The 24,385-nt window shown below is 47.4% G+C and overlaps 1 protein-coding gene across 2 annotated transcripts; it reads left to right on the top strand.

The window, feature by feature from the left end:
• The first annotated feature begins 1,557 nt into the window (after positions 1–1,557).
• On the top strand, positions 1,558–23,114 carry PIGU (phosphatidylinositol glycan anchor biosynthesis class U). 2 transcript variants are annotated; one of them, XM_074843156.1, is made up of 12 exons: positions 1,558–1,770; positions 3,444–3,508; positions 6,161–6,220; positions 7,175–7,237; positions 8,623–8,732; positions 10,413–10,513; positions 12,450–12,547; positions 14,739–14,893; positions 15,389–15,532; positions 16,360–16,484; positions 18,429–18,571; positions 21,329–23,114. In XM_074843156.1, exons 1-12 carry the CDS (start codon positions 1,641–1,643, stop codon positions 21,440–21,442), a joined length of 1,308 nt encoding a protein of 435 aa, XP_074699257.1. In that variant the 5' UTR covers positions 1,558–1,640; the 3' UTR covers positions 21,443–23,114. The 2 variants fall into 2 exon arrangements, with proteins under 2 accessions (XP_074699257.1, XP_074699258.1); XM_074843157.1 differs by lacking the exon at positions 1,558–1,770 and adding an exon at positions 2,019–2,477.
• The last annotated feature ends 1,271 nt before the right edge of the window (positions 23,115–24,385 follow it).

Genomic DNA, 24,385 nt, shown 5'->3' on the forward strand with positions numbered 1-24,385 from the left:
AGCTGGCTTTGTAGCATGAAGGGATTAATACTGTTCTAAGTAGTTATGGTCTTGGTCCAGAAAGTGCATGTGATTTACCATCTAAATCCACCAGTCTCTGCAGTCCTGGGGAGAGTATATGCTGTGCCATCTGGGTCTTTAGGGATCACGTGCCAGAGGCATCCAGCTTTTCTCCAGTTCTGCAGGTGGGTGCAAATCGACACTATGGCTCTGAAGGTGCATAAATCCAATGTAAATGTTGTGACTTGTTCATTATTCAGCTCTTTTAAATGGCAAGCCCAGTACAGTCAGTAAATGCCATCAGTTTCTTACATGAAAATAAGCGTTGTCTTCACATACCATATGAAATGTGTGTTTTCATTCTGTCCCTCAAATTTTTAAGAGACTACCAGGTCTTCCTTCCATTTGTCTCCACCCCAGAGGAGGTGTAAAGTCCGCTTTTGTGAGAGTTTGTGTGAATAGCCTGTATAGGTACTTATGGATGTGGATGGAGAAATGGTTATCAGAAAACAGCAGGAAAGCATTTGCTGTGAAGGTAACATGTAGCTCCCAAGAACTCAGAAGCTCCGGATACTGATGGTCTTGTTGAAACCACACGGACAGACGATCTCAGTTCACCAAGTGCCTGCTGAAACCGTACAAGGCCACCAGCACTCAGGGCCATCAACAGCTGTGTAACTCGGGCCACAGCCAGAAGGGTGGTGGCAGCTGTATGCAGGGGTATATATACACCTGATGAAATAAAGCACAGTCCGGGGGACTTTCCAAACAGCTGCCCAAAAGCCACTGACCCTCCACATCTGAGCGCAGAGCCGGGTCAGCCCGCCAGCCTCTGCTCCACCTGGGCAACCCGGAGAGTGAAGAAGCGAGTGCGATGTGCGAGCAGCTCACGCTGGGGGTGAGAGCTGCGGTCCAGAGGCACCACACCACCCCGGCTGCGCCAACAAGCCACGAGAAGCCTGATGAACCTCCAGAAGGACACGTGCAGCGTCCCGCAGCTGAGGAGGAGGAGGAGGAGGAAGCCCTTGGAGCAGCCCTGCCCGCGCTCAGCACGAGCTGCCACGCTGCTCAGGGGCTGGAGCACCAGCTGCGAGGCCAGGCCGAGGCACCAGGGCCTGCGCCCTGCAGGACACACGATGGCTTCGGGGGCAGCACAGCCGCCCGCGGGCAGGCCAGCGAGGAGAAGGAGCCAGGCCCTCCCCGGGGCCGGGAGGCGAGAGGCGATGGGTGGGAAGCGGAGGGTGCCGACCCGACCGACGGCTGGGACAGGCCCCGTGCCCAGGCTCTGCCCGCGCAGGCGGCACCGGCCGGGGAGGAGCAAAGCAGAAGGGAAAGGGGCTGCTCGGGGGGTGCGCAGCGGGACACCCGCCCCGGGCCCAGCCGTCCCGCAGCGCCGGGGTCCCCGGCCGTGTCCCCGCCCCGCGATCGGGCCCGGCCGCTGCCGCCCTCGCCGGGCGGGCCAGCGCCGGCAGCCTTCGCGCCCCGGCGAAGTTCGTCCCGCCGCGCCCGCCGTAGCTCCCGAGCGGTGCCGGGAAGCGGCGGCGCGGCGCCTGCCGGGCCATGTAGTGCTGGCGGCCGGGCCGGTGCGTTGGCGCCGCCCGGGAACTCCAGCCGGCGGCGGCCGCTGCCCGCCCGCGAGCATGGCGGCTCCCTTGGTGCTGGTGGTGCTGGTGGCCGTGACGGTCCGGGCCGTGCTCTACCGCTCCAGCCTCGCCGCCTTCATCTCCGAGCGGGTCGAGGTGGCGTCCCCGTTAAACGCCTGGAAGCGAGGTGAGGCCCGGCGGGCCCGGCCCGCGGCACCGCTCCCCGGCGCGGCTGAATGGGCCGAGGCCCGCGGGGGGGCGGCCGCCCGGCGCTGGGGACGCCCGGGGCCGGCAGCGCGGCTGCAGGCGGGCAGGGCCTGTCCCGCGCTCGGCGCCAGGCCGGGGCACGGCCCCGCGGGCAGGGCCGGGCTGGAGTCCCGGGGCTGGGGACGGGCCGCTCCTCTCCCGGGCCCGACGAAAAGCTGCACGAAACGGTCCGCGGCGGTTGTCCCCGAGGGGAGAGCGAGGGCTCGGCAGCTGCGAGGGGACGGGAGGGGCGCGGGGCCGAGGGCAGGCGTGGTGGTCACGGACGGATGGTGTCAGGCTGGCCGCAGAAGGGCAGGATGCCCCGGTCTGGCCCGGAACATGCAGTCCCAGCAGCCGTGGTTGAGTCGCTTTCATTACGCTGTAACGACACAAGCACTGTTCCGTGGTGTGAACACGACCGCGTGGTTCCCGGTTCGTGCAGAGCTACTCACCGTTTCATTTTCCTTGTGCAGTTTGTGGCCCCACACCTTGTTACCAACGTGATTCAAATTCTCTTCTGAAGACCGAGGTGCAGATTAATCAAGGCTTTTCGGTGGCATTCATCTCTGTAGCATCTGAGCCCATTAGGAACCTTAATTTATTTTAAAGACAGCCTTTTGGGAAAAATAATATCCAGTTATTATGCAGGTAAAATTATTTGCAGTTTTGGGGTGGAAAACAGTGGCCCAGAGTAATAAAGATCAAAAGCATGAATGCATTTGATGACCTGAGGCCTCTGCTCCAGTGTGCAGCACTTCACACGTTGTAGTTTCAAAATACAGCTCTCAAGAATTCCCTTGCAGCAATGGATACTTTCTAAATCTTACCTTAGAGCATGGAGGTAGGCATCTAGATAGTAAGGAGCACAATTAGGATCACCTTGAAAAGTCTGGGCTGTCATCATATGAGAACTTCGTGGCAGAGACACAATCGACTTCTGCAGCATACCCCTGAACTGAGAACCTCTTGTTGCTTCTTGCAGTCTCCTGCCTCATTTACTTCTCAAAAAACGGACCCATTTCCCATAGCTTCTTTCACTGCATATGCTGCTCAATCCCCAGGGAACCTTTGTGCTCAGTGAGGTGGAGATCCTCTGGAAAAATGTGTATACATTGCAGTGCAAGCTGTAATTACATGATTGCAAAGGATCTGAATTAAGGCTGCAAAATGTCAGGAAGTTTCTACAATGGATAAAACTTTTAGCTTTGCCTGGTAATGTGTATTCATTTCTTCTCTTTTATTCTGGTTTTGGACCGTTCAGGTCCCTCTACTTAGGCAAAATAGTTCAAATTCTGTATTATGTGATGATTTGTCCTCCTAGAATTAAGTATTTCTTCAGCATAGATATCATGTATCGCATAATAGGTGACTTAAAATCAGTAAGTATATAGCTAAGTAGAAAACATTTCAGCTGTAAAGTTTTTCGCTGAAACAAATAAATAGACTACAACTGACCATTCAGTACTAAAGAAATTTGCATGGCAGAAATTAGGAAGCAATCAATTCTATCTGGTTGTTGGCCTTGTGAGATTTTGTGTCACCCATTCAGATGGCGATTCAGTGTTTCTCTTCCCACATTACAGGATTCTAATGCCGGTGTTTTCTATGTTTCAGTGGTTGAAGGATTAGCTCTGCTGGATTTAGGTGTCTCGCCATATTCTGGAGCTATTTTTCATGAGGTTGGTGTGCATGCTTCATTTTATTTAAGTGGCACGTTTCTTTGTCTTACTGTTCACAGACTGGCAAAGGCTGGGGACCTGTCTTGTCCCAGAGACTTCAGAGAACTTGCAGTCATGTAGTTGCCTGTGCAACAGTTGTGTATGTGGTGACTAGCACAATGAGCAAACACAGTTCATCACAGAATAACTTGTTGCTGTGCAGATGATAGACGTAGTAATATTTGTTACTGCATAAGGAGAGTCTAAAATAAGGGAAATCTGTAATAAGTAAAATACTCTGTTCACATCCAGATGTTTCTGTCAGCAGAAGCCAGAGCAGGGAGGGACAGTGTCATTGTGAGTCTGAACGTAATTTTACTGGATAGCAGCATCTTCAGTTCCTGCATTTGCAGAAATAGTAACATTAGCACAAGCATGCAGTACGTTTACTCCTCATTTTGAAAACACCTCCTTCCTCCAGCCTTAAGCACCTGTGGGGGTTTGTGCCCTCGAGTGGTCTTGTTGATAGGAAGGGACACTCATACATAGTGTCACCTGGGGGTGAGGCAGATACTTTGTATACCTCTGAAAACTTGTTTCTCTTCAATAAATTCTCCTTTAAACAGTTTTTTCCCAGACTGTGAATATTTTCCTATGCTTATTTATACCATCACATTATTTTAAAAGTATTTCAAAATAAGTATATTTTCTCACAGTGAAGACTGAATTTACACCATGTAAATATAGTGCTCCCAGATTAAGCTTTTCTGTCATGGGAATAATTCAGAAACATGCTCTTCCTCTGGAAGCAGGAGCAGGTCCTCTGGAAGGAGGAGCAGGTCCTGACCTGGAGCAGGTCATCTTGAGTGCCATTAAAAGTCATATAATGGACAACCAGGGGATCAGGCCCAGTCAGCATGGGTTTATGAAAGGCAGGTCCTGCCTGACAAACCTGATCTCCTTCTGCAACAGGGCAACCTGCTCATTGGATGAGGGAAAGGCTGTGGATGTTGTCTACCCTGACTTCAGTAAGGCCTTTGACACCGTTTCCCACAGCATTCTCCTGGCAAAACTGGCTGCTTGTGGCTTGGATGGGCACACGCTTTGCTGGGTAAAAAACTGGCTGATGGCCGGGCCCAAAGAGTTGTGGGGAACGGAGTTAAATCCGGTTGGCGGCCGGTCACGAGTGGTGTCCCCCAGGGCTCGGGTTTGGGGCCACTCCTGTTCAACATCTTTATTGATGATCTAGACGAGGGGGTCGAGTGCCCCCTCACTCAGTAAGTTTGCAGATGACACCAAGTTGGGTGGGAGTGTTGATCTGCTCGAGGGTAGGGAGGCTCTGCAGAGAGACCTGGACAGGCTGGAGCGATGGGCTGAGGCCAACTGTATGAGCTTCACTAAGGGCAAATGCTGGGTGCTGCCCTTGGGCCACAACAACCCCCAGCAGCGCTACAGGCTTGGGGAGGAGTGGCTGGAGAGCTGCCAGTCAGAGAGGGACCTGGGGGGGTTGATTGACAGCCGGCTGAACAGGAGCCAGCAGTGTGCCCAGGTGGCCAAGAAGGCCAATGGCATCCTGGCTTGTGTCAGCAATAGCGTGGCCAGCAGGGACAGGGAAGGGATCTCACCCCTGTGCTCAGCACTGGTGAGGCCGCCCCTCGATGAGTGGGTTCAGTTTTGGGCCCCTCACTCCAAAAAGGCCATTGAATGACTCGAGCGTGTCCAGAGAAGGGCAACGGAGCTGGTGCAGGGTCTGGAGCACAGGTCTGATGGGGAGCGGCTGAGGGAACTGGGGGGGTTTAGTCTGGAGAAGAGGAGGCTGAGGGGAGACCTCATCGCCCTCTGCAACTCCCTGAAAGGAGGGTGCAGAGAGGGGGGATGAGTCTCTTGAGCCAAGGAACAAGCACCAGGCCAAGAGGGAATGGCCTCCAGCTGCGCCAGGGCAGGGTCAGACTGGCTCTTAGGAAGGATTTCTTTGCAGAAGGGGCTGTTGGGCGTTGGAATGGGCTGCCCAGGGCAGGGGGGGAGTCCCCATCCCTGGAGGGGTTGAAGAGTCGGGTTGACCCAGCACTGAGGGATCTGGTGGGGTTGGGAATGGTCAGGGTGAGGTTCATGGTTGGACTAGAGGAGCTTCAGGGTCTTTTCCAACCTAGACGATTCTGTGATTCCTCTTACCCTAGAAGGAAAAAGCTGTGGGTGGGAGTAAGAGGATGATAGGACTGTAGTCCTACTGCTTATTGTTTTTAACGTGCTTTTTTCTTTTTGCTTTATAAAAGACTCATCTAAACAAGAGGCTAAACAGTGAAACCATCTATGTAGTAAATACTTTCAGAAATGTCTGTAAACAACCTGAAAAAATTATTTTCTAAGGCTGATCTTTATATGGTTTCTATTGTAACTCTGCCACTATAGTAGTAGAATTGAAAAGTTGGAATAGAATATAATTTTCAAAGTTGATGGTATCTTTTATAAAGTGTAATGAGAACTTTGCAAGGAGAAAGACTAGTAAGTGTGTTTTGATTAATCACTTTACTCTGAAGTAACAGCACTGTAGAAGAGGCTAAGGAAAATGAGCTTTTGTCATCTCTCATAGTACTACTCCATTTTTCTCATCAAATTGCCAGTTGTTTTATCTGGACAGTGTTTGACATGGGTTTCCCTTCTGCTCTCTTTTAGACCCCACTGATAATATATCTCTTTCACTTCCTGATTGAATACGCAGAATTTGTGTTCATGGTAAGTGCTCTTGGAAAGCTCCTCTGGAAAGGTCCCATTCTGTGAAATGCTGAGTGTGACTTTCCTTTTACTCCTGCAAGAATCGGGGGTCTTCATCCTCCTTGTAGTGCAGATTCCTGCTGAGCTCACAGTTTAATTAGGAAGAGAGCTTTGCCTGTACAAACCCACATTGTTGTACATATTCCCTTTTTTGTGAGCTCTTGGTTAGGTAAGTATCCCCACAGAGGGATGGGAAGTTGGCATTTGCTTTCAAGTTTCAAAGGTTACTTCTTACAGGTCTGGGTATTTTGTCCCCCCAGCCTAATCCCGACATTGCTGTGTTTCTCACTAAAACCCATTGCCAAAGCCCAGGCAGAGAGCACAAACGGGTTAGTCCTCCAAATGTCTCTTGTAAACTATTATCTGAGTTCTGCATAATTTAGAAGGACAGAAATCATACAGCTGGCTGCTCATGCCACCTGGTGGAGCCTCCCTCTGCAAATCCCTGCTGGGCAGGTCTCCGGCAGAGCTACAGCCCTTGTGCTGGTTGTGCAATGACTGTGCTGCTGCTGCCTGGTACGCTGGGGACAGCTTAAGGCACTGTCATGCTGGGTTAATGGCCAGGTGGGCTTAGCCAGCTGGGCACTGCCCCAGTGTTGCCTGTGCTCTAATTAGACCACCGATCCCATTACCCTCGCACACTTCTTTCCATTAACGATTTCATTCCCCTTAATTCCCCATTCCCTTGTTTTGTAAATATTAATATCTTTGATACAGATCATGGCTTCAAGGTTAAGCAGTGGTGTGTGAGCACAGTGTACAAATCAGCAATCTAGTGTTTTTAAAGGTTGTTTTTTCTTCTTGTGAGCCATGTCAGACCAGAATCCTTATTCAGCATTTCAGTACTGCCCAATATCTTTTTCTCCATTTGTTTATTTTGCTTACAGCCAGTCTGTCTGTGCCTTGCTTTTTTAGATAACTGATGTGCTAACTGCTGTTGCCCTTTACTTGGCCATCCAGGACTTCAACAAAGTTGTGGTAAGCTGACTTGTTAGTGTTGCTGGTCCTCTTCTCCCAGCAAGTATAATTATCTCGTGCCAAAGACAACACATGCCAGAGGATGCAGTATCAACCAGTCTGTGTTGCAGTAGATCTGATCACATCTGGATGATCAATAAACATGGGCACTTAATGTGGTAAACGACTGAGGTATTTTAAGTTTTGTTGTAGCTGTATTACAGTATGAAACAAGTTAGTGTCTGTAGCTACCACACTGCACTTGAATGATGATCACAGCAGTGTAGATACATTGATCTGAAAGGAGTATAAAGAATTTGAGAAATTTGTGAGAATGCAACAGCCAGTGAAATGCAGACAAGTCTAGGGTCACATACTCAAGAGATGTGAGATTTTGGAACATGTACTGAAAACCCACCTTCAGTTGTGGCAGTTGTCAGCAGGCAGAATTTGATTACTGGACTATGGATTTGGCAAGACTTGAGCACCCTTTGCTCCCCTCTGCTCCTGCTACAATCTTCTGTACATTTTGTAGCTAGAGCCTGGAATGTTTTAGCTTGAACAGGGTTTGTGTTTGCACACAGCATGAGTTAATACACAGATTGGAAATGTGTAAAGGAAGGAATAAAACCTTTCAAGGATGCTGAGGTGACATAAATATTCTGGTGAGCAGGGTGAAAGTCTGACACCAGATATTACTTGTTCCTTTTGAATTATAAGTACATGTATTTGGAGGTGAGTGATTCCTCCCAGCTCTCTCTTATCAGTAGCTCAAAGAACTGCAGATGTGTAAAAACCTGCATGTGAGTTACTTTGCTCGTTGAGAATTTATTGCCAGGATCTCTCTCCTTCAGTCTCACCATGCCATAATTCAGTAGGTTCATAATTCACACTTCTCTTTTGTTTCCATAGAGAGCATCATAGAACAAGATAGATTAAAGAGAGAGATTTTGGGTCCCTAAAGGAGATTTGGCATAGAGGTATTCTGTCTTCAAAATAACAAAGACTGCATACTTCTGTGACTTGGTTTCTCAGGGGCTTGTATGTTGAACAATGAATTTATAAAGTCAGCTTTTCACTGGAGATCCAGACAGGCTTTAGGAAGATTGGAAGTATTAAACTCTAGTGTGGTGAATTCACTGGCAGCTGTGTCAAGAGCTGAACACTGGGAATTAAGGAAGTTCAAATAAGTAGAGATTATCTGCTTTCTTCTGACTTCGACTTCAGTTGTTAAGTATTTAGGAAAAGAGAGTGGGGGTTTTCTTCTGTTTGTACAACACCTCACATAACATGAGTTTTGCCTCATGTCTGGGGCTCATATATGTCTTACAGTAACGGAAATCCTGAGTAATAAGAAATAATGACTTTCCTCATCTGACAGTCTTTGGTCATTCTCCCTTGTTCAGTTCAAAAAGCAAAAGTTCCTAATAGAACTGGATAAATATGCACCAGATGTGGCTGAACTCATCCAGACACCCATGGAAATGCACTACATCCCCCTCAAGGTAGCACTATTGTAAGTATTGCTTCTTGTAGGCTGCAGTACGCTGCTTTGGTTCCTCAGCTCCCTCTGGGTTGTATTTGTCTGATTTGGGGCTTCAATGTTTGTTGAAGGTTGGGGGTTTTTTCCCCCAGAAATTCTGAATTTCCTGTTATACATAAAAATCCCCCCAGCCCTGAATACTCAGTTTGAAAGTAAAAAACAGATACTTTTCCAAATGTCTGTTGCCAACAAGTACATTCACTCAGGCCCTCTAAGGCTCAACAGCATAAGGTCATTAATTTGGTAGCAAAAATGTACCTGCACAGATCCCATTCTCATTTATTTGCCTGTATGCTAATGTTATCAAAATTGATTCTATGCCTCCCAAATGTCTCAGGCATCTTTTCAGAAAAGTTAGGAGAATTTTTGAGCAGTTGGACAAAATGTTTGCTGAATATCACAACTTGAATATCCCAGCATTGCTTATAACAATTCAGATATTTTGTCATCTTAATAATGCTGTGTCTTGGTGTTCCTCTGTGTACTAAACATTTTTTTTATTTTAGCAAGCTTCAACTAAAACAAATAATATGCAGGCAAGGTACTTTATTTTTTTCGTTGAGTTTTTTTTCATTGACATATATACATTATAATCTTAATTATTCTGTGTCAGAGAGACATTAGTTGTTATTTTTTCTTATTTTCGTATGAATTTTGTAAAATGGTAAATTCCCCAGGGCGAGAAAGGTAGAGTGGGTAAATTGCAGACTGTTTTGTATTTAACATTGTTGCACATTACCACAGCAAAGTTGGCTTAAATTGTACCTATCCTGCTGTAGGCTGTCTCTCTGGAAACACAGAAAAAGGCAGACTGGACTCAGAGAAGTAGGAAAAATGTGAAGAGATAACTAGGAAATCATCAGCCCTGTCTGCTCACTCTGATGATTGATCTAGTTATTAACGAGGTTGATCGATACATTATCTTGCTTACTGTATTGGTAATCCTTCCAAACATTTTTCTGTCCTTTGAACCTAATTAAATGAGATTCTTGTAATTCTCATTTCCAAAAGGAGCTGGCATCCTTAGTAATAAAGTGTGGCTGTATTCTGGAAGGTAAAGGTGCTCAGAGTTTGCTGTCTTTCTACAATTCCAATTAAAATATGCAAGATTTTCATAACTGGAAGATTTTGTGCTCAGATCCTGCCATAGTGAACATAAATGATTGCTCTGCCATAGCAGGAGTGTGCAGGTGCAATTGTGTTGGGGGAAACTCTGCTAATGTCTCAGGATTTGTTTCCATCTTGCTGTCTTCTCGGTTTTATTACTTCTTCAGAGCCAGTAGATGTGAGTAGCAGAAAGAGTTTACTTTGGACCCCATAATCCTAGGCCTGACTGAATAAATGCACAGTGTTTCTGCAAAGCAAGAAACTGTTTTGGTAGTAATTTTCTAGGATAGAACTTTCATTTTAGACGTTTTCCAAACTGTCTCCTTTTCTCCCATGTGCTCCCTGTGGACACTGTGTCCCAGGCTACAATCCAAAGATCTGTTTTTTGCTCCAGACTGAGAACTGAGTTAATTTGATGATGAGAGGATCCCACCAAATGTAAATAAACAAAAAGAAATGGGAAAGTGCATCTGTTTTTTCCTTTGAACATCTCTTTAATTAGATGCTATGTCTTTCAAATGTAACTTGAGCTTTGCTCTTTTTCAGCTATCTGTTAAACCCATACACTGTGATGTCTTGTGTGGCAAAGTCCACCTGCGCCATCAACAACACTGTCATTGCATTCTTCATTTTAGCTACAATAAAAGGTAATGAATGAAGAAAAAATGGTACTTTATGAATTTGTAGAAAGATTAGAAAAGTGGCAGAAATTAAATCAAGGTGGAACTTTGCAGATATGATTACTACAAAGATCTCTGTGAAACACAGCAGAAATGGGACTGGAGCAAAGTTCTACTTGAAATGACGAGATCAAGAGACTTTATAGTCAAGTCAAAACTTACTTTCACCTCAGTGTACCTAGAAGTTTTATCTCTAAAAATTGACTCCTTTTCCTGGATGGCTTCAAGTAGTTTTCTGTTTATGAAAATGCATGTCTCTGTGTAGGAGGACATTATGCTCTGCTGCTCTTTATTTTTGTACATGAATATGCACTTAAAGTGTTGTAGGCAATTTATTTTCAAAGTGTGTCTTTGAACTTTTATTCAAAAGCAAGCAGTTGCCTGCAGCTATTATTTGGATTTCATTCACAGTTGTAAGTTTGGTTTGAAATTGGCTAATTGAGCTTTGGGGAAGCAGAAACAGTAACCAAAGACTCATACTGGCACAGTTGAACGGATTATGACAGAATAGCTGTTTCATTCATTTTGTGTATAATACCAGGTTTCTGTTTCTTTTATGACTCCCCAGTACTAAAGTCTTTTAGCATGTGTGATTTGTACTAGTCACATAAGTTTTCAGAGTTCTCTGCTGCATCAGAGGAAAGGTCAGTCTGATCTCTTGTCTCCAGTGGTGCCCAGACCCAGGCATCACAAAGAAAGCTGATGTAGATTGGTTTTGTTAGTGTTTCCAAAATAAAGTTTTCCTCCAATTACCAACTAATCGAGGCAGGAGGGGTTTTGGTTTAAAAGCAAACGTGTGGGCTCCATTTAGTTAAACTGTCCAGTCATAGACAAAACTGTAGTGGCTGTCCCCTGTGTTTTCTCCCCCATTGGGAGCGTGGCAGCCTCTAGTTTTAAAGTGGGCAAAGAGAGGATATCAGGTTATGACTATGATTTCTGGGCACCAATTGTTTAGATCTGTGCAGAATGGAACACTCGATAAAATAGAGGATAGGGAGGTTTCTGTCTAGGAGAGTGTAGTTGAAGAATGGAGAAGGTTCATCACCTGGTGACCCTGTATTTTCCTCTTCCAAAAGGTGGAAGCAGAGAGAAGTTTACTGAGTGATGTCAGTAGGCTGACAGTGCAATGCACTGAGTCAGGATTCTTGCTGTCTGAGCTGTATTTTTATAGATGACTTCCATCAAGCGACGTAAGACAAAGCTGTAACCAGGCTACTGCACTGGGTGCTTGTATTTTTATTGTTTAACCTGGGACCTCTTGGACTTGATTTCTGATGTTGGTAGTTGGGCAATGTGAGTAGTCAGCACTTAGCTCAACCTGAGACACCTCAGATAAATGCCTTCTTCAGCATAGGCATTCATATTTTTAAGACCACTTGAAAAAACTGTGCTAATCCTTTCTCTGCCTCGGTTTTGGTATCTGTAATGTAGGGCTAATGCCACTTCATTCCTTTAGCTGCAGACTTTCACTTGCTCTCTTTCACAAAGCTTTGCTGAGGGCCCTGACACATTCTGGTGACGAGGTTATCCAGCATGCTCAGTATAACAGTTGTTTCATGTGGATATGACATAAGTGAATGCATTCCCGTGCATAAACAGCAGTCTGTACATAGACTGAATTACACGAATCTCTTCCTGTGTGTGAACGATAGGAGATATAAACCAGTCAGCGGTTCTTTCTTGTGAGAGAATCACCTTGGTATGAGTCATTCTCTATTCAAAATGTAGTTAAGAAAAGGACACTCCAGGACACATTCTGCTAAAAACACCTTTAGGTGGTGTTTGGATATTTGTAAAGCCCCTGCAGAGGGTTATGCGTTTTTTCCCATTTGGACTTCCTGTCTGTAAGAATGTTTATATTAAATGTTCCTTACAAATGAACATTTCTTTTTTCTCTTTGCAGGTAGTGCCTTCCTCAGTGCTGTGTTCCTGGCCTTAGCAACATACCAGTCACTCTACCCTCTCACACTGTTTGCTCCAGCACTCCTTTACCTTCTACAGGTATATGATTTCTAACTGTTGGTACCTGTCATCTTGTTGTAGCTGTGCAGAGACAGTCCTTAGCTATCGAGAGGGGAGTTGGGCAAGTCCTGAGTTTCAGAAAAAGTGACTCTCCTCAAGCCATGGAAAGTTTGAAGCCTTAATGGGGATGCCCATGTGTAGAAAGTCATCTACAGAACTGGCTGATGTTTAGGTTGCCTGAAGTAAGTGCTGTTCTTCGTGTTGTGTGAATAGCAATGAGGATTTTAAACCTGGAGAATTTCCTTTGCACTGACGTGGATCAGTGAGCTGTGTTTGAATGAGGAGCTGTATGTCTGAATCACTCAAACTTGGAAAAGCTGATTTGGAGTTTAACGGCAAAAGGCATGTGCTTGTGTAAGTGGCTGGTTGCCCTTGGCCTTCTTCCCTCCACATTAACAAGACCCCTGAATGCCAGCAGGGCTGACCTTGATCGTTCATGGGTACACAGTGCCTCAACAGATGGACGCTGCTCCGGGCAGACCTAGCCCAGCAGTAGGCTGGTAGGCACAGCTGCAGGCAGGGGTAGGATTGAAAGCTGAGCAGCTCTTTCCCGTGAGTGGATTCATCCCTGGTTCGCCTGCACACTTCGCACTGGTCCCTCTCTTAGCTCTTGTGCTGATGCTGTAAACAGTGACTTAACTGAGAGTCCAAATTATAATACACTTAATGAAAATTGATCATTTGCTAGTCTTACTCTGATATGGGAGCAAGGTGAGGCTGTGACCACTAGCAGAGGACTCTCACCCCAATTCACAGATCACTTGGTGATCGTTTTCATTATTTTGCCATTCTGAAAGTCCTGCTGTTGGGTGTTGCACTAGACTTTCTTGGTTGCTTCTGTCCTGTCTCCCTCATGATTTCTGTAGCTAATCTTTCGTTCATTACAGCCTATTCTCAAATCTCTGAGCTTCAAAAGAGAACAGAGAGTCAGTTCTAGTCCATTTTCCTTCCCTGGCTCTCTGACATGAACGTCTCTTACTTTTTTTTCAGAAATTTTATTATTGCTACTCTTTGCAAGACAAGAACTTCTACAGACTCGGTGTTGCTTTTTCAGTTTGATAATTTTTAGGAGCATTTACTTTACATACTTTATATTTTGGTCTCATTTGTTCTCTTTTAACTTTCGTCAAAGTAAAGTGACATCAAGTACAAGCATTGCATCCACAAGCAACAACAAGTGCTTTGATATGTGAATGCCTAATTTGCAACTTGTATGGGGGATCGTGCTAGTGTGTGTTCTTTTATCCAGATTTGTAAATGAACTTTTCTGCATTCTTTGTATAGAATTAAATAGCTTTTCTCCAGCAGTTTCCAATCTGTCCTGCCAAAAATCCTTGGTAAACTTGCTTACATTGTTCCAGCAAGTAGCATTAAGCACGCTATGAGAAAACAGAGCATGCTTTACACAGAGCCCCCATCAGTTAGAGCTGGCTCTCTGTTCATCTCCTGCCAATGTAAACCCTAGCACCAAATGGAAAAGCTACATCATTGACTTGGAGCTGCAGAACTCTGAGCAATTCCCAAAGGTGTTTGCCCCTGTGTGTGTATTTGTCTTTACAAATGCAGTCAGGGGACCTCTTGGAGTGAGATACCCATATGTCATGTTATGTGACCAGGGCATGTGGCAGTGGCAGGACAGCAGCAGGTGTCTTTGTCTGAGGAGGCAGCCTTTTAGGGGGGCTCCTTTGTGCTTAGGAACCCACTGGATGTCCTCTTTCCCTGATTTCAGCAGAGCATGAGTGCCAGGCCATGTGGTGGAGACCTGGCATCACAGAGTGGTGGGTCACGGAGCAGGGCTCTGGGTGACTCAGCCGATGTGGGTGCACGCAGTAGAAGGCAGGCAGCAGTACAGTAGTGCAGACATCTAAGATACAAGTGTAGCTGTGAGGACGTATGTGTAAATCTTACACTGAGTACATGAGATGACTCACTGCAAGCAGAAATGACCAGCTTAGCTACTGTAGTTCTGGAAATATCTGCGATGTGTATTACTTAATTGGCCAGAGTGAAGAACATCAAGCAAATCCTGCTCGAGAGATGCTCTTTTCAGTGCCATAGTGCCAGTGTTTGCTTTCTTTCATCAATTTAAAATTATGTTCTGAACACTTAAGACTTTATTGGGGCTTTCCACTTGATGAGGGATATCTGCCTTCTTGTATTTCATTTTCAGCGTCAATTCATACCAATAAAACTGAAAAGTAAAAGCTTCTGGCTCTACACCATGCAGTATACAGCCCTGTATCTGTGCAGCCTGGTGGTCATCATCTGCCTCTCCTTCTTCCTCCTCAATTCCTGGGATTTTATCCCATCTGTTTACGGGTTTATGTAAGTATAAGGATTTTTACTGTTTTTTTCTGTCTAGCCGCACCATGTTGTTTCTTGTGCATCACACACAGGCGCCCCACTCACTGTCCTAAGGAGCATGTGATCTGTGATTTTACTGGCAATGCAAGAAGAGAAATAGTGTGTGGAGGAGAGCAGGCATTAGCCGACTTCTGTTAATTAAGTAACAGAATTAGAGAAGACAGGAGATGTTTTCCACTGAGTTGATTGGAAATGGATTTGATTGTTGATGTACCATGGCTGTGAAATTTTCATCTCTGGAGAAATGTCTGCTTGGGAACAGTTTAAATCCTTCAGGGGCATAGGGAAGGATTAGTCACTTTTCTCTTGAGGTTTTCACCCCTTTGGTTTCTCTTCCACAGATTTAAAATGTAGGTCCTCCATCCAGTAGCACACAATGGTTAATTAATGTAACAGAAGGGCAGTGGAAAACAACCATTTAAAAATGTTACCTTGACTTTTCTTTTCAAATTTCAGCCTTTCCGTTCCAGATCTGACACCCAATATTGGCCTTTTCTGGTACTTCTTTGCAGAGATGTTTGAACACTTTAGTCTTTTCTTCATATGCGTGTTTCAAATCAATGTATTCTTCTACACCATTCCCTTGGCAATAAAGCTAAAGTAAGTATGTTTCCCTGCTAGTGTTTTTACTCTCAGTTGTCTGGTGGAAGCTTGTAAGGCTGGTGTCAGATGCCTGGATCTCTAAGCCTGAAAAAGATACGTTTTTCAACAGGGCCTATCCTCCTCATTTCCCAAAGTTTCAATCTCTGTTCCTTTTGAGTGAGTTGGGCTCTGCTATGCAACAGATGTGTTACAGGCATCAAAAGAGAGAGCAGAAATGTAGGCTATAGGGGTGCCTGCTCCCTGCCAGCGTAACCCAGTGTAGTCAGAAAGCAAGAACTGTTGGCTGGAACTTCAGATTCTTTATTGTCAGAAAAAAGGTGAAAACTTGGGGACATTCTTAGCAGACTGCACTGATGTTACCCTTCTTTCTGATAAAAACACCCATTAACGTGCCTGGATTCTCAGTGAGCTTATCCTGTTGACTTGGAATGGATACAGATGCCGTGACATACCAGAGGGATAACTATGGGCTTCTGCAAATAACCTGCAGAGAGGAGGTGCTGATTGCTTTTCAGTGAATAAGACAGAGCCCAGATGACCAACTGTTTAAATGTATGTTGAGTTGAGGCACAAAGTTCCTGTGTGAGGGCAGTGAGCAGATGTGCACCCCCTTACACTGCTTCTCTGCAGAGCAGCTCCGTCTACCCCACCCAGCACTCAGAGGCTGGGGTACAGAGGGAACAGGGGTACAAGAGCCTCTTTGAGCCTATCCCATAGTACATTTGTGTCCTTGCTGATATTTTCCATTCTATGAATCTATTTATTTCCAGTTTCCAGAAGCCCTACTGCATCCTCTCATCCTTTGTGTCTTTTCCCTTCTATAGGGAACACCCTGTGTTCTTCATGTTTGTCCAGATCGCAATCATTTCTATCTTCAAGTCCTATCCCACCGTGGGAGACATTGCGCTGTACATGGCCTTCCTTCCAGTCTGGAGCCACCTTTACAGATGTAAGTTCTTTGTGTTTGATTATTGCTTATCTGGAATGGACAAGGGCCTGTCCAGTAATTGTCACCACTAAACCAAACTAGGCCCATGTCCACAGGCTGTTGTGGCCTCCTTGGAGTGGCTGGAAGGAGGCTTGATTTTTCTGGTGATACAGTCTCTAATGTGTCTTTAGGACTAGGGTTGAAATTGGTTGAGGGAGGGAAGTTTCACTTGTACCTTATCTTCCCCTTCTCTCCAAGTTGATCTGAAGATTATCTTTTTTGTAAGCACCTTTTACAGTCCTGCACAAGGGATGTGACTTATTTAAAGTACATTGATTCTTCAAATGCTTCACTCCCATTTAAGGCTGTGTAATTTGAACACTGCTCCTGCACCTCGCAGTGGTTGGTTGTTTTGTATCTGCTTGTTTGCTTAGAGCAAAAGTAACTGAATTACTCCAAGCAGTTGTCCATTTTTTCTTAAATGCTTCATAAAGAACCTCTTTAGCTCTTTAAATTGCCAGAGAGCTTCCTGATGATTTTCAAACTCAGTCTCTAGAAACTGCTACACTAGGGAGATTTGGAAGTGCTGTGTTTTTCCTGGTGTTTTTTGCCTAAACCAACTGCATTGCCCAACCCTGCCAGGTTGTCTGGGCCTGTTACTGCAGTCTTCTCTGACCCAGGCCAAGTGTGTGGGCAGCTAGCATGCCTGATGTCAGGAGACGTAATCAGGAGTCAAGAGATTTGGAGACCTATTAGTTTCTAGGCTATATTAGGCTCTATTAGTTTCAGACTAAAGAAAGCTAAGGCCAAAGCAGCTGTGATGAAACAGGTCAGGAAGCCCCAGGCTAGCCCTGAGCATGTTGCAGCCGTAGCAGGTGATGTACTTCTGAGAAACCACGACTCAGCATAGTTCAGCTGCGCGTTCCAAGCATCAGATAAGGGCACTGTGACCAGTGAGAGGGATAGTCATGTGTCACATGTTCCCACCCCACAGTGAGTGAACAGATGTACTGAACAGAAGTTTAAAAAGATAGGTGTGAACAGGTTTGGATGTGACAATGCTCTTGAAATGTCAGATAGCTCCCTTCAGCTGCAGAATGATTGGGAGTCTCAGTTACCTTCAGGGACATTGGCTGATCTATGGACAAGCACAGCCACACAAGAGCTGGGATGAATTATAATACTGCTGCCAAAGGACAGGCATGAATAGTTCACAGAAAACAAAATCTTTGCTGGCCTAGTAGTTCCTAACTCTTTTAGACAAAGTTGTGCTTGCTTTTTGTCCTTCTGACACATACTCACACAGACTAATGGATTCTGGCCACACTTGTACCTCCTGAGGTCCTGTGTTTGTCAACACATTTGACCAATATGAGTTTCTTCCTTTTATGGTTCTTTCATTTCCGTACCACCTCCTGAGAAAGTATCTCTTTTCCTGTGGCCCACAGGTTCATTTTTTTCCTTTGTCTCAGCTTGGCAAGGCTAGGGAATGGCAGACTCTGCTCTCTGAATCGTGGTGCTGATGGAAAGGCCCTTCTCCAAACTGCTAGTTACTGTAGTGTAGACACTAACAAGCCAAAGTCCTCCGAGGAAGAATGTTTGGAAGCAGGACCTAGAAGGAAAGAGCTACACATGAGGATTTCACACTCAAGCAAAAGCAGAAGTATTTATTTTAAAGGGAAATATAGTGGATTTCTTCTAAAATAAATTACTAATTAATTCTTACTAAGAAGTTAATTCTTATAAAGAGTTAACTCTGAATTCTTATAATAATTATAATTAGTTATTATAAAAAGAAATTATTGATTAATTCTTACGAAATTATTAAAGCAGACTGTGAAAGGTTATTGGAGGGAAGTATGCATTGGCAAGCACCTCTCCCCCACCCCACATACCCGAAATACCGTTGCTGGTTGCGTGAGCACCAATAAAGCATCATTTTAACAGCTTGGTTTTCTTTTGCAGTCCTCCGGAACATCTTCATCCTCTCGTGTGTGCTCGTTGTCTGCTCCCTCCTGTTCCCCGTTCTGTGGCATCTATGGATTTATGCAGGAAGTGCCAACTCGAATTTTTATTACGCCATCACGTTGACTTTCAACATAGGGCAGGTTCGTAGCGCGAGGCAAAGCGGGCTGCGCTTTGGGTGGGCACTGGGTCGGCTGTCCTGTCAGCAACAGTGAATTCTGCAGGATGTGTCTGGCTCTTTGCATCCTGTGTAGTCCTGCACAGCAGCCTCCTGCCTCTCCTAGCTCCAGCTGAACTCTGCCTAGTCGTTACCTTCTGGCACACTAATGGGAAAGAGTTCTTGTAGTATTTGAGCTGTAGCTTAACAATCCAGCCAGGCTGTACTGCAGGGTTACACAGTCTGTGGCTTGATAGCGGAGAAAAGCATCTCGGTATGGCAGGACTAAGAGCACACGTGAATGGAGAAGGTGAGCTGAGGGGAAGTGGAAAAAAACATGGGGCAGCAGCAGCGGGGCCAGACAACAGCCAAATGAGAACTGCCCATACATGGGGATATGGCACCAATTTTTCTGAGCATTATACCTCACTGAAACGTGGCGTTATGGGCACGTGCAGGGTCCCAGTCATGCCAGGGCTTGCTCTCGAGGTCATTCTAGATACATGACTTTCACTAGCCGTAGGGAGAACAGAGCCTTGCACCCCTGGAGGGTGGGAGTCAATGTACACAGTTGTTACAACCTTTTCTAAGTCCTTCCTCTTCTCTGTGCTATTTCTTATGTGCCTAAGCCCTGGGACAGTTTCACATGTGGGTGAGCAGAATGTTCATTTCGTGTTAAAGTTGCCTTTATTTTGAATGTGCCTCAGCCATTTATGTTTGTCTTCTAAAACTAGAAAAGCAGTTTTGCCAGGGGCTGAAAATCATCTCCTTGTACATCCCCCACCCCCTTGATAGATGGGGACAGACACCCATTTGTACAAGCAGAGAGACTCCATGCAGTGTGGCATGAGGGAGTAGAGGTATACTACTGAGAAGGGCTTAAAGGAAATTGAGAGTGGTTCACTAGCTCTCTAACTACATGTCTTGCTATGGAATGAAAGGAATAGTAAAACTTTTATTAGAGGTGACAGGTGTGGATATTCTAAGAGGATTTTATTTTCTACCTGAGAAAGTCATAGCAGATCCTGCAAGGTCTTGTGCTATGTGTAAATGCAGACAAAGCAAAAATCTGCTTTCTGATTTCTGTGTGAGCAGAACTAGCCCTCATCCCTACTAACCTCAGCTCACTCTTTTCCCATTAAGACATCTGCAGAGAAGTTCAGTTAAAAGTAAAATCAACCATATTGATACAGCATGTTAGTAGTCAGCCACAGTGTTCAGCAAAACAAGCGAACAGAGTAAGTGTGGATGTTTTCACTCTCCCTGGGCACATCTACCCTTTTCTCTCTGTTCTCCTTTGCAATTTGACCTCGGCAGTCTGCATCCCTGTTTCTCTTCCCCTCAGTCTCCACGCAGTCCTCCATATCCTCCCATCCTGCCACTGAACCTTCTCCGCAGCAGCTGTATTTAACAGTAACCCGGGCAGGCTCTGGTTGACGGCCTGACTCTGCTTCCCTCCGTCCCCTTAGCTCTGCAGCACTTCAGGTGAGGCCTTGTGCCAGAGCTGTGCATTAACGGGCGTCGGGACATTAGGACAATAACTCCGAGCTTGATCTAGCACTTTCCACTCTATGTGATGCTGTTTCCAGACAGAGCAGGTCAGCATTCCTGGGGAAGGGTTGCACTACAAGAGGCTAAATCACAAATGGCACTGCTGAGCCTGCGCTTAGAGCAGCTGGGCCTGCCCCCGCAGAGGCAGCTTGGCCAAGAAACCACTGAGACCCACTCTTGAGTTCTTGGTGCTTTTAGGCAGGGGAGCAGTCACACTGTGACACCCCAGTATAACCAAAGTGGGACTGAGGAGGGGAGAGGGACCTTGTGATTTCCACATCAGGTTTCCATGTTCACTGCAGTTTTCTGGAAGTCACTTCAGTTGTGATTTCACACTACAACGCGCCGGTGGCAATACCAGCCTAAGGTGTGCCCATCTGAGTAACACGGGACAGTGCCAGCGTCTCTGTGCGTGGCAGCATGCCCTGACCTGCATCAGGGGAAGGTGTGGGGGATAGCCAGCTCTGTTCACCACTTAAAGGGAGACAGTGTGCAAACGTACACACAGGGTTGGCTGCCCCACAGAGAGGGCAATGACAGCACAGGGGCAGGAAGGAGATGTAGAAGTGGTGGGGGTGGAAGAAGTGCTTTTATCTGGTGTTGCTCCCAGACATTGTACTCTGAAGCCACAGCCTTGACATTTCAGCTCTTCACACTTTAAGTATTATTTTATTAAACTGCTAAAGCTTCTGTTTGCTAAGGCTGACCTGGGGAGCTGTGGTATTCCTTCTGCTTCTTACCTGTTGTGAGTAGAAATGGCTGTTGAAAAACAATCACAAGTGCTCGATAGCAATCACCAGCAGGAGACTTTCAGCATCTGGGTTGAGCTGCGTGACAGTGCTTGCATGGAGGGAGTCCTGTGGGTGAGGCTGAGATGGTCTGTAAAACTGTGGCACAGATGGACCTGCCATTGTCATATATTTTGGCCAGTTGATGAACCTGCTGTCTCCTTAGTGGAGATGTCTGTGAGAACACACTGGTTGTGCAACAAATAGATTAGTTTGTCTCCCTTGGCTTAATACTGCAAGGCGGTGGGCAAGGAGTGTTCACAGGATCGGTGTCTCCTCTCGCAAAGTGTAATGAACAGCCTAAGAACTTCTTAAACCCCTTCAGGGTCTGTGACAGACACATGTCCCTTTTTATTCCTTGTTCTGAAGCATCACTGATGTGTCTAAACATTTCACTTCTGCAGATCCTGCTCATCTCGGATTATTTCTATGCCTTCCTCCGGCGGGAGTACTACCTCACTCACGGACTCCATTTGACAAGGCAGGATGGGACAGAGGCCATGCTTGTTTTGAAATAAGGATTGTGCCCACCATTCCCTGGGACATGGACCACTCTAAGGAACATGCAAAGCTTGGGGTATGTGGGGTGGGTGGGGAAGGCTCCCTGAATAAGGTCTGACTTTGGGAATGATACCTACTGAAAGAAAGGGCTGAGATTCTTCTGGGAATACCCTCCTGAGCTGTGTGCTCAGTGCAGAGACTGTAAGAGCTACAAGTAGGAGCTGCAGTGCCTCCATTGGAGGATCTCCCTTCTTCCCTCAGCTGTGCTTTTCACTGCGACCTCAGCCATCAACTCTGAGCAGTCCAGCAGGAACTGGAGAGAGTGTCTGAGCTAACACCAGGGCTGAATCTCTGGCCCAGAAAGAGCTCAGACCATAAACTACTATCACTGCTTCTTGGAGATATTTGCTTCTCCTGGAAATTTCCCCTTCACTGCTTTGACCAGAAATGCTGCCTGGCACAAGGCAATCTCTGGGTACCTGGTGCCTAAGCTCTGGCTGCAGGTGCCATTTCTTGGTTCTCCTACTGTTGTGGGATGTGGAAAAATCACATGTGCTCAGGCGCAGTGGGTGCTTGTGAAACCAATGGCTGACCAAGGATGAACGGCCCGTTGGAAGGAGGACGGCTGGTGCTGCTGCCATAGGTAATAAATAATCTTGGCGCTCAGACACTAGTAAGGCCTGGAATTGGGGTGAAAGCAGGAGCAGAGTGGTACTGGGTAACCACTGTATCCCGTTGAAGCAACACAGACACTTTGATGTCAGGAGCTGCACAGTGACATTACAGGGTCTCAGGAGAAGGAACACTGCTGTGGAGATCGACTCCTGCTACTCCTTGTTTCGGTAGGGTAGCAAAGCTGGGCAGGGCTTACACATACCGTTGTGATCGCTTGGGACGGCAGCCTGGGCGTGGAATGACCAAGCTGCCTGCCTGGCCCGGGGACGAGGAGGTGTCAAAATCTCCCCTTTAAGGCCCCAGACCAAATCCAGGAGGATGCTCAGCCATCACTGTGGCAGAGTTGTTGGGCTCCAGCTGTTCCACAGCTGCTTAACACTACGGGATGTGTGCTTCCCCGCGTTACCCTCTTGCAAGTAGTGATGGTGTCCTGTGGCTGTGCGTGGGGGGCTCCGCTGGAGCACAACCCCCTGGTTCCCCCATGGCTCCCCTCTGTCTGTGCTCAGACCTGCTCACCCGGGGGCTGCTGCCGCTGCTGACCCCATGAATGTGACCCACTGGGGCAAATCCGCCGGGCTGGCTTCCTGCTCTGCTGGTTGCCTGGTGGCCTGAGAAGTGGTAATTGCTGTGTGAAAGCCCTCCCACTGGTGTCGGGGCAGCAGGCAGCCAGCTTCCCCACCCATCCCAAGAGAAAGGCGAAGGGCTGGGAATGTGACAACATCGAAATCAAACTGCACCTGGGTACAGAGCAACTGAGAGACCGATGTGCCCAGGCAGTTGTGGGAACAGCTCTTCGTTCCTTCTGGACAATTAAAACTTTTGCCTTACTGCACTGCTATTAGCGCTTTGGTGGGGGGTTGTTAATCCGAGCCCAGCTCAGCCCCCCCTGCTCGGCCGCTGTGGCTGGGCCAGGCCGTGCGGCAGCCCTGGGCCTCCAGGCAGGGGCAGGGCTGCTCTGGCTGCTGGCTGTGTGGCATGTCAAGGAGCATAATAAACTGTGCAAGTTTTGAACAACTCGTGTGCTCCAGGTTTGGGAGCGGGGTGAAGGTGGGGGGGTGTCTAGAGCAAGTGGGACCTCTGGGAGGCACCAAGAGGCACATGGAGGGGTTGTGAGGGGACTTGAAAGCAAACACAGGGGTCAGGAGGGAAAACAAGTGGCCCTGGGGCACCCCAAAAGGCAAACAAGACGTCTCTGAGGCACGCTGAAACCCACTCCAGTTTTAGGAAGTGCCAGCTATGCACAGTTCAGCCCCACAGCAGTGTGGAAGAAAACTTATTAAGAGGGTGAATAGCTGGGGCTGTCTGGGTGTTCTCCATTTCACAGGCCCCCTCTTCCCACAGTGCAGAAAATAGTTCAGCCAGCAAGAGGGAGCTGATGCTGACGGGGTGGCAGGACCGAGCCGGCTCCATCCTCTGTCTCCAGCAGCTGAATTTGCTCCTGTGACTGTGCCCAGGGCCCCACTCTGCCACCCACCAGCCCCTGTGCTGGCTCCATCCAGGTCTCTTGGGGAGCAGGTCCCGAAGTTGGACTCAAAAATTGGTCCTGAGAAGAGGTAACGGTGCGAGCACTGAGGAGTGGAGGAAGAGGAAGGGGCAGAGTTGTGTGTATGGGCAGAACAGGGCCAGGGCCAGGGGCAGGGGATGAGGCAGGAACAAGGCCAGTGCAGGGCAAGGGGCAAGGGACGGTTGGCAGGAGCAAGGACAGAGGCAGGGATAGGGACAGAGCAGTGGGCAAGTGCATGGTCAGGGACAGGAATGGGGAAGAGGCAGTGAAGGGATAAAGGAACACAGCAGGGTCAAGGGTCAGGGCCAAGGGCAATGTGGGGACAGTGCAGTGGCAAGGGCAGGGACAGGCAATGGATGGGCAGGGACAGAAGCACTGGCATGGTATGGAAAGAGCAGGGACAGGGACGGAGGTTGAGGCAGCAGCAGGAACTGGGCAGGAGCAGGGAGAGGGACAGGGCAAAGGAAGGGATGGGCCACCCTACGGCAGCTCAGGCAGGGGCTGGGTGCCCCGTCCTGGCTCCTGAGCAGGGGGTGGGTCCCAAAGGAGGCTTTTGGGGACACCGGGTCCTCCTGGCCCACCCAGGGCCCTGCCAGTGGCCAAGTGTCAGCTGTACTGGGCATCAGGAACCCCCAACCTCCCGCTGCCATCCTGGGGCCACCACTGCCATCAAGGCCTGGTGGGGACAGTAGAGCTGGCGCCCACCCACCGGGGCAGCCAGGACCAACGGGGCTGCAACAGGCTCTGCCCTGGAGGGGAGGAGAAACCCCAGAAATGCCTG

The sequence above is a fragment of the Strix aluco genome, chromosome 17 (assembly GCF_031877795.1).
Source record: "Strix aluco isolate bStrAlu1 chromosome 17, bStrAlu1.hap1, whole genome shotgun sequence".
NCBI classification, from domain to species: Eukaryota; Metazoa; Chordata; class Aves; order Strigiformes; family Strigidae; genus Strix; species Strix aluco.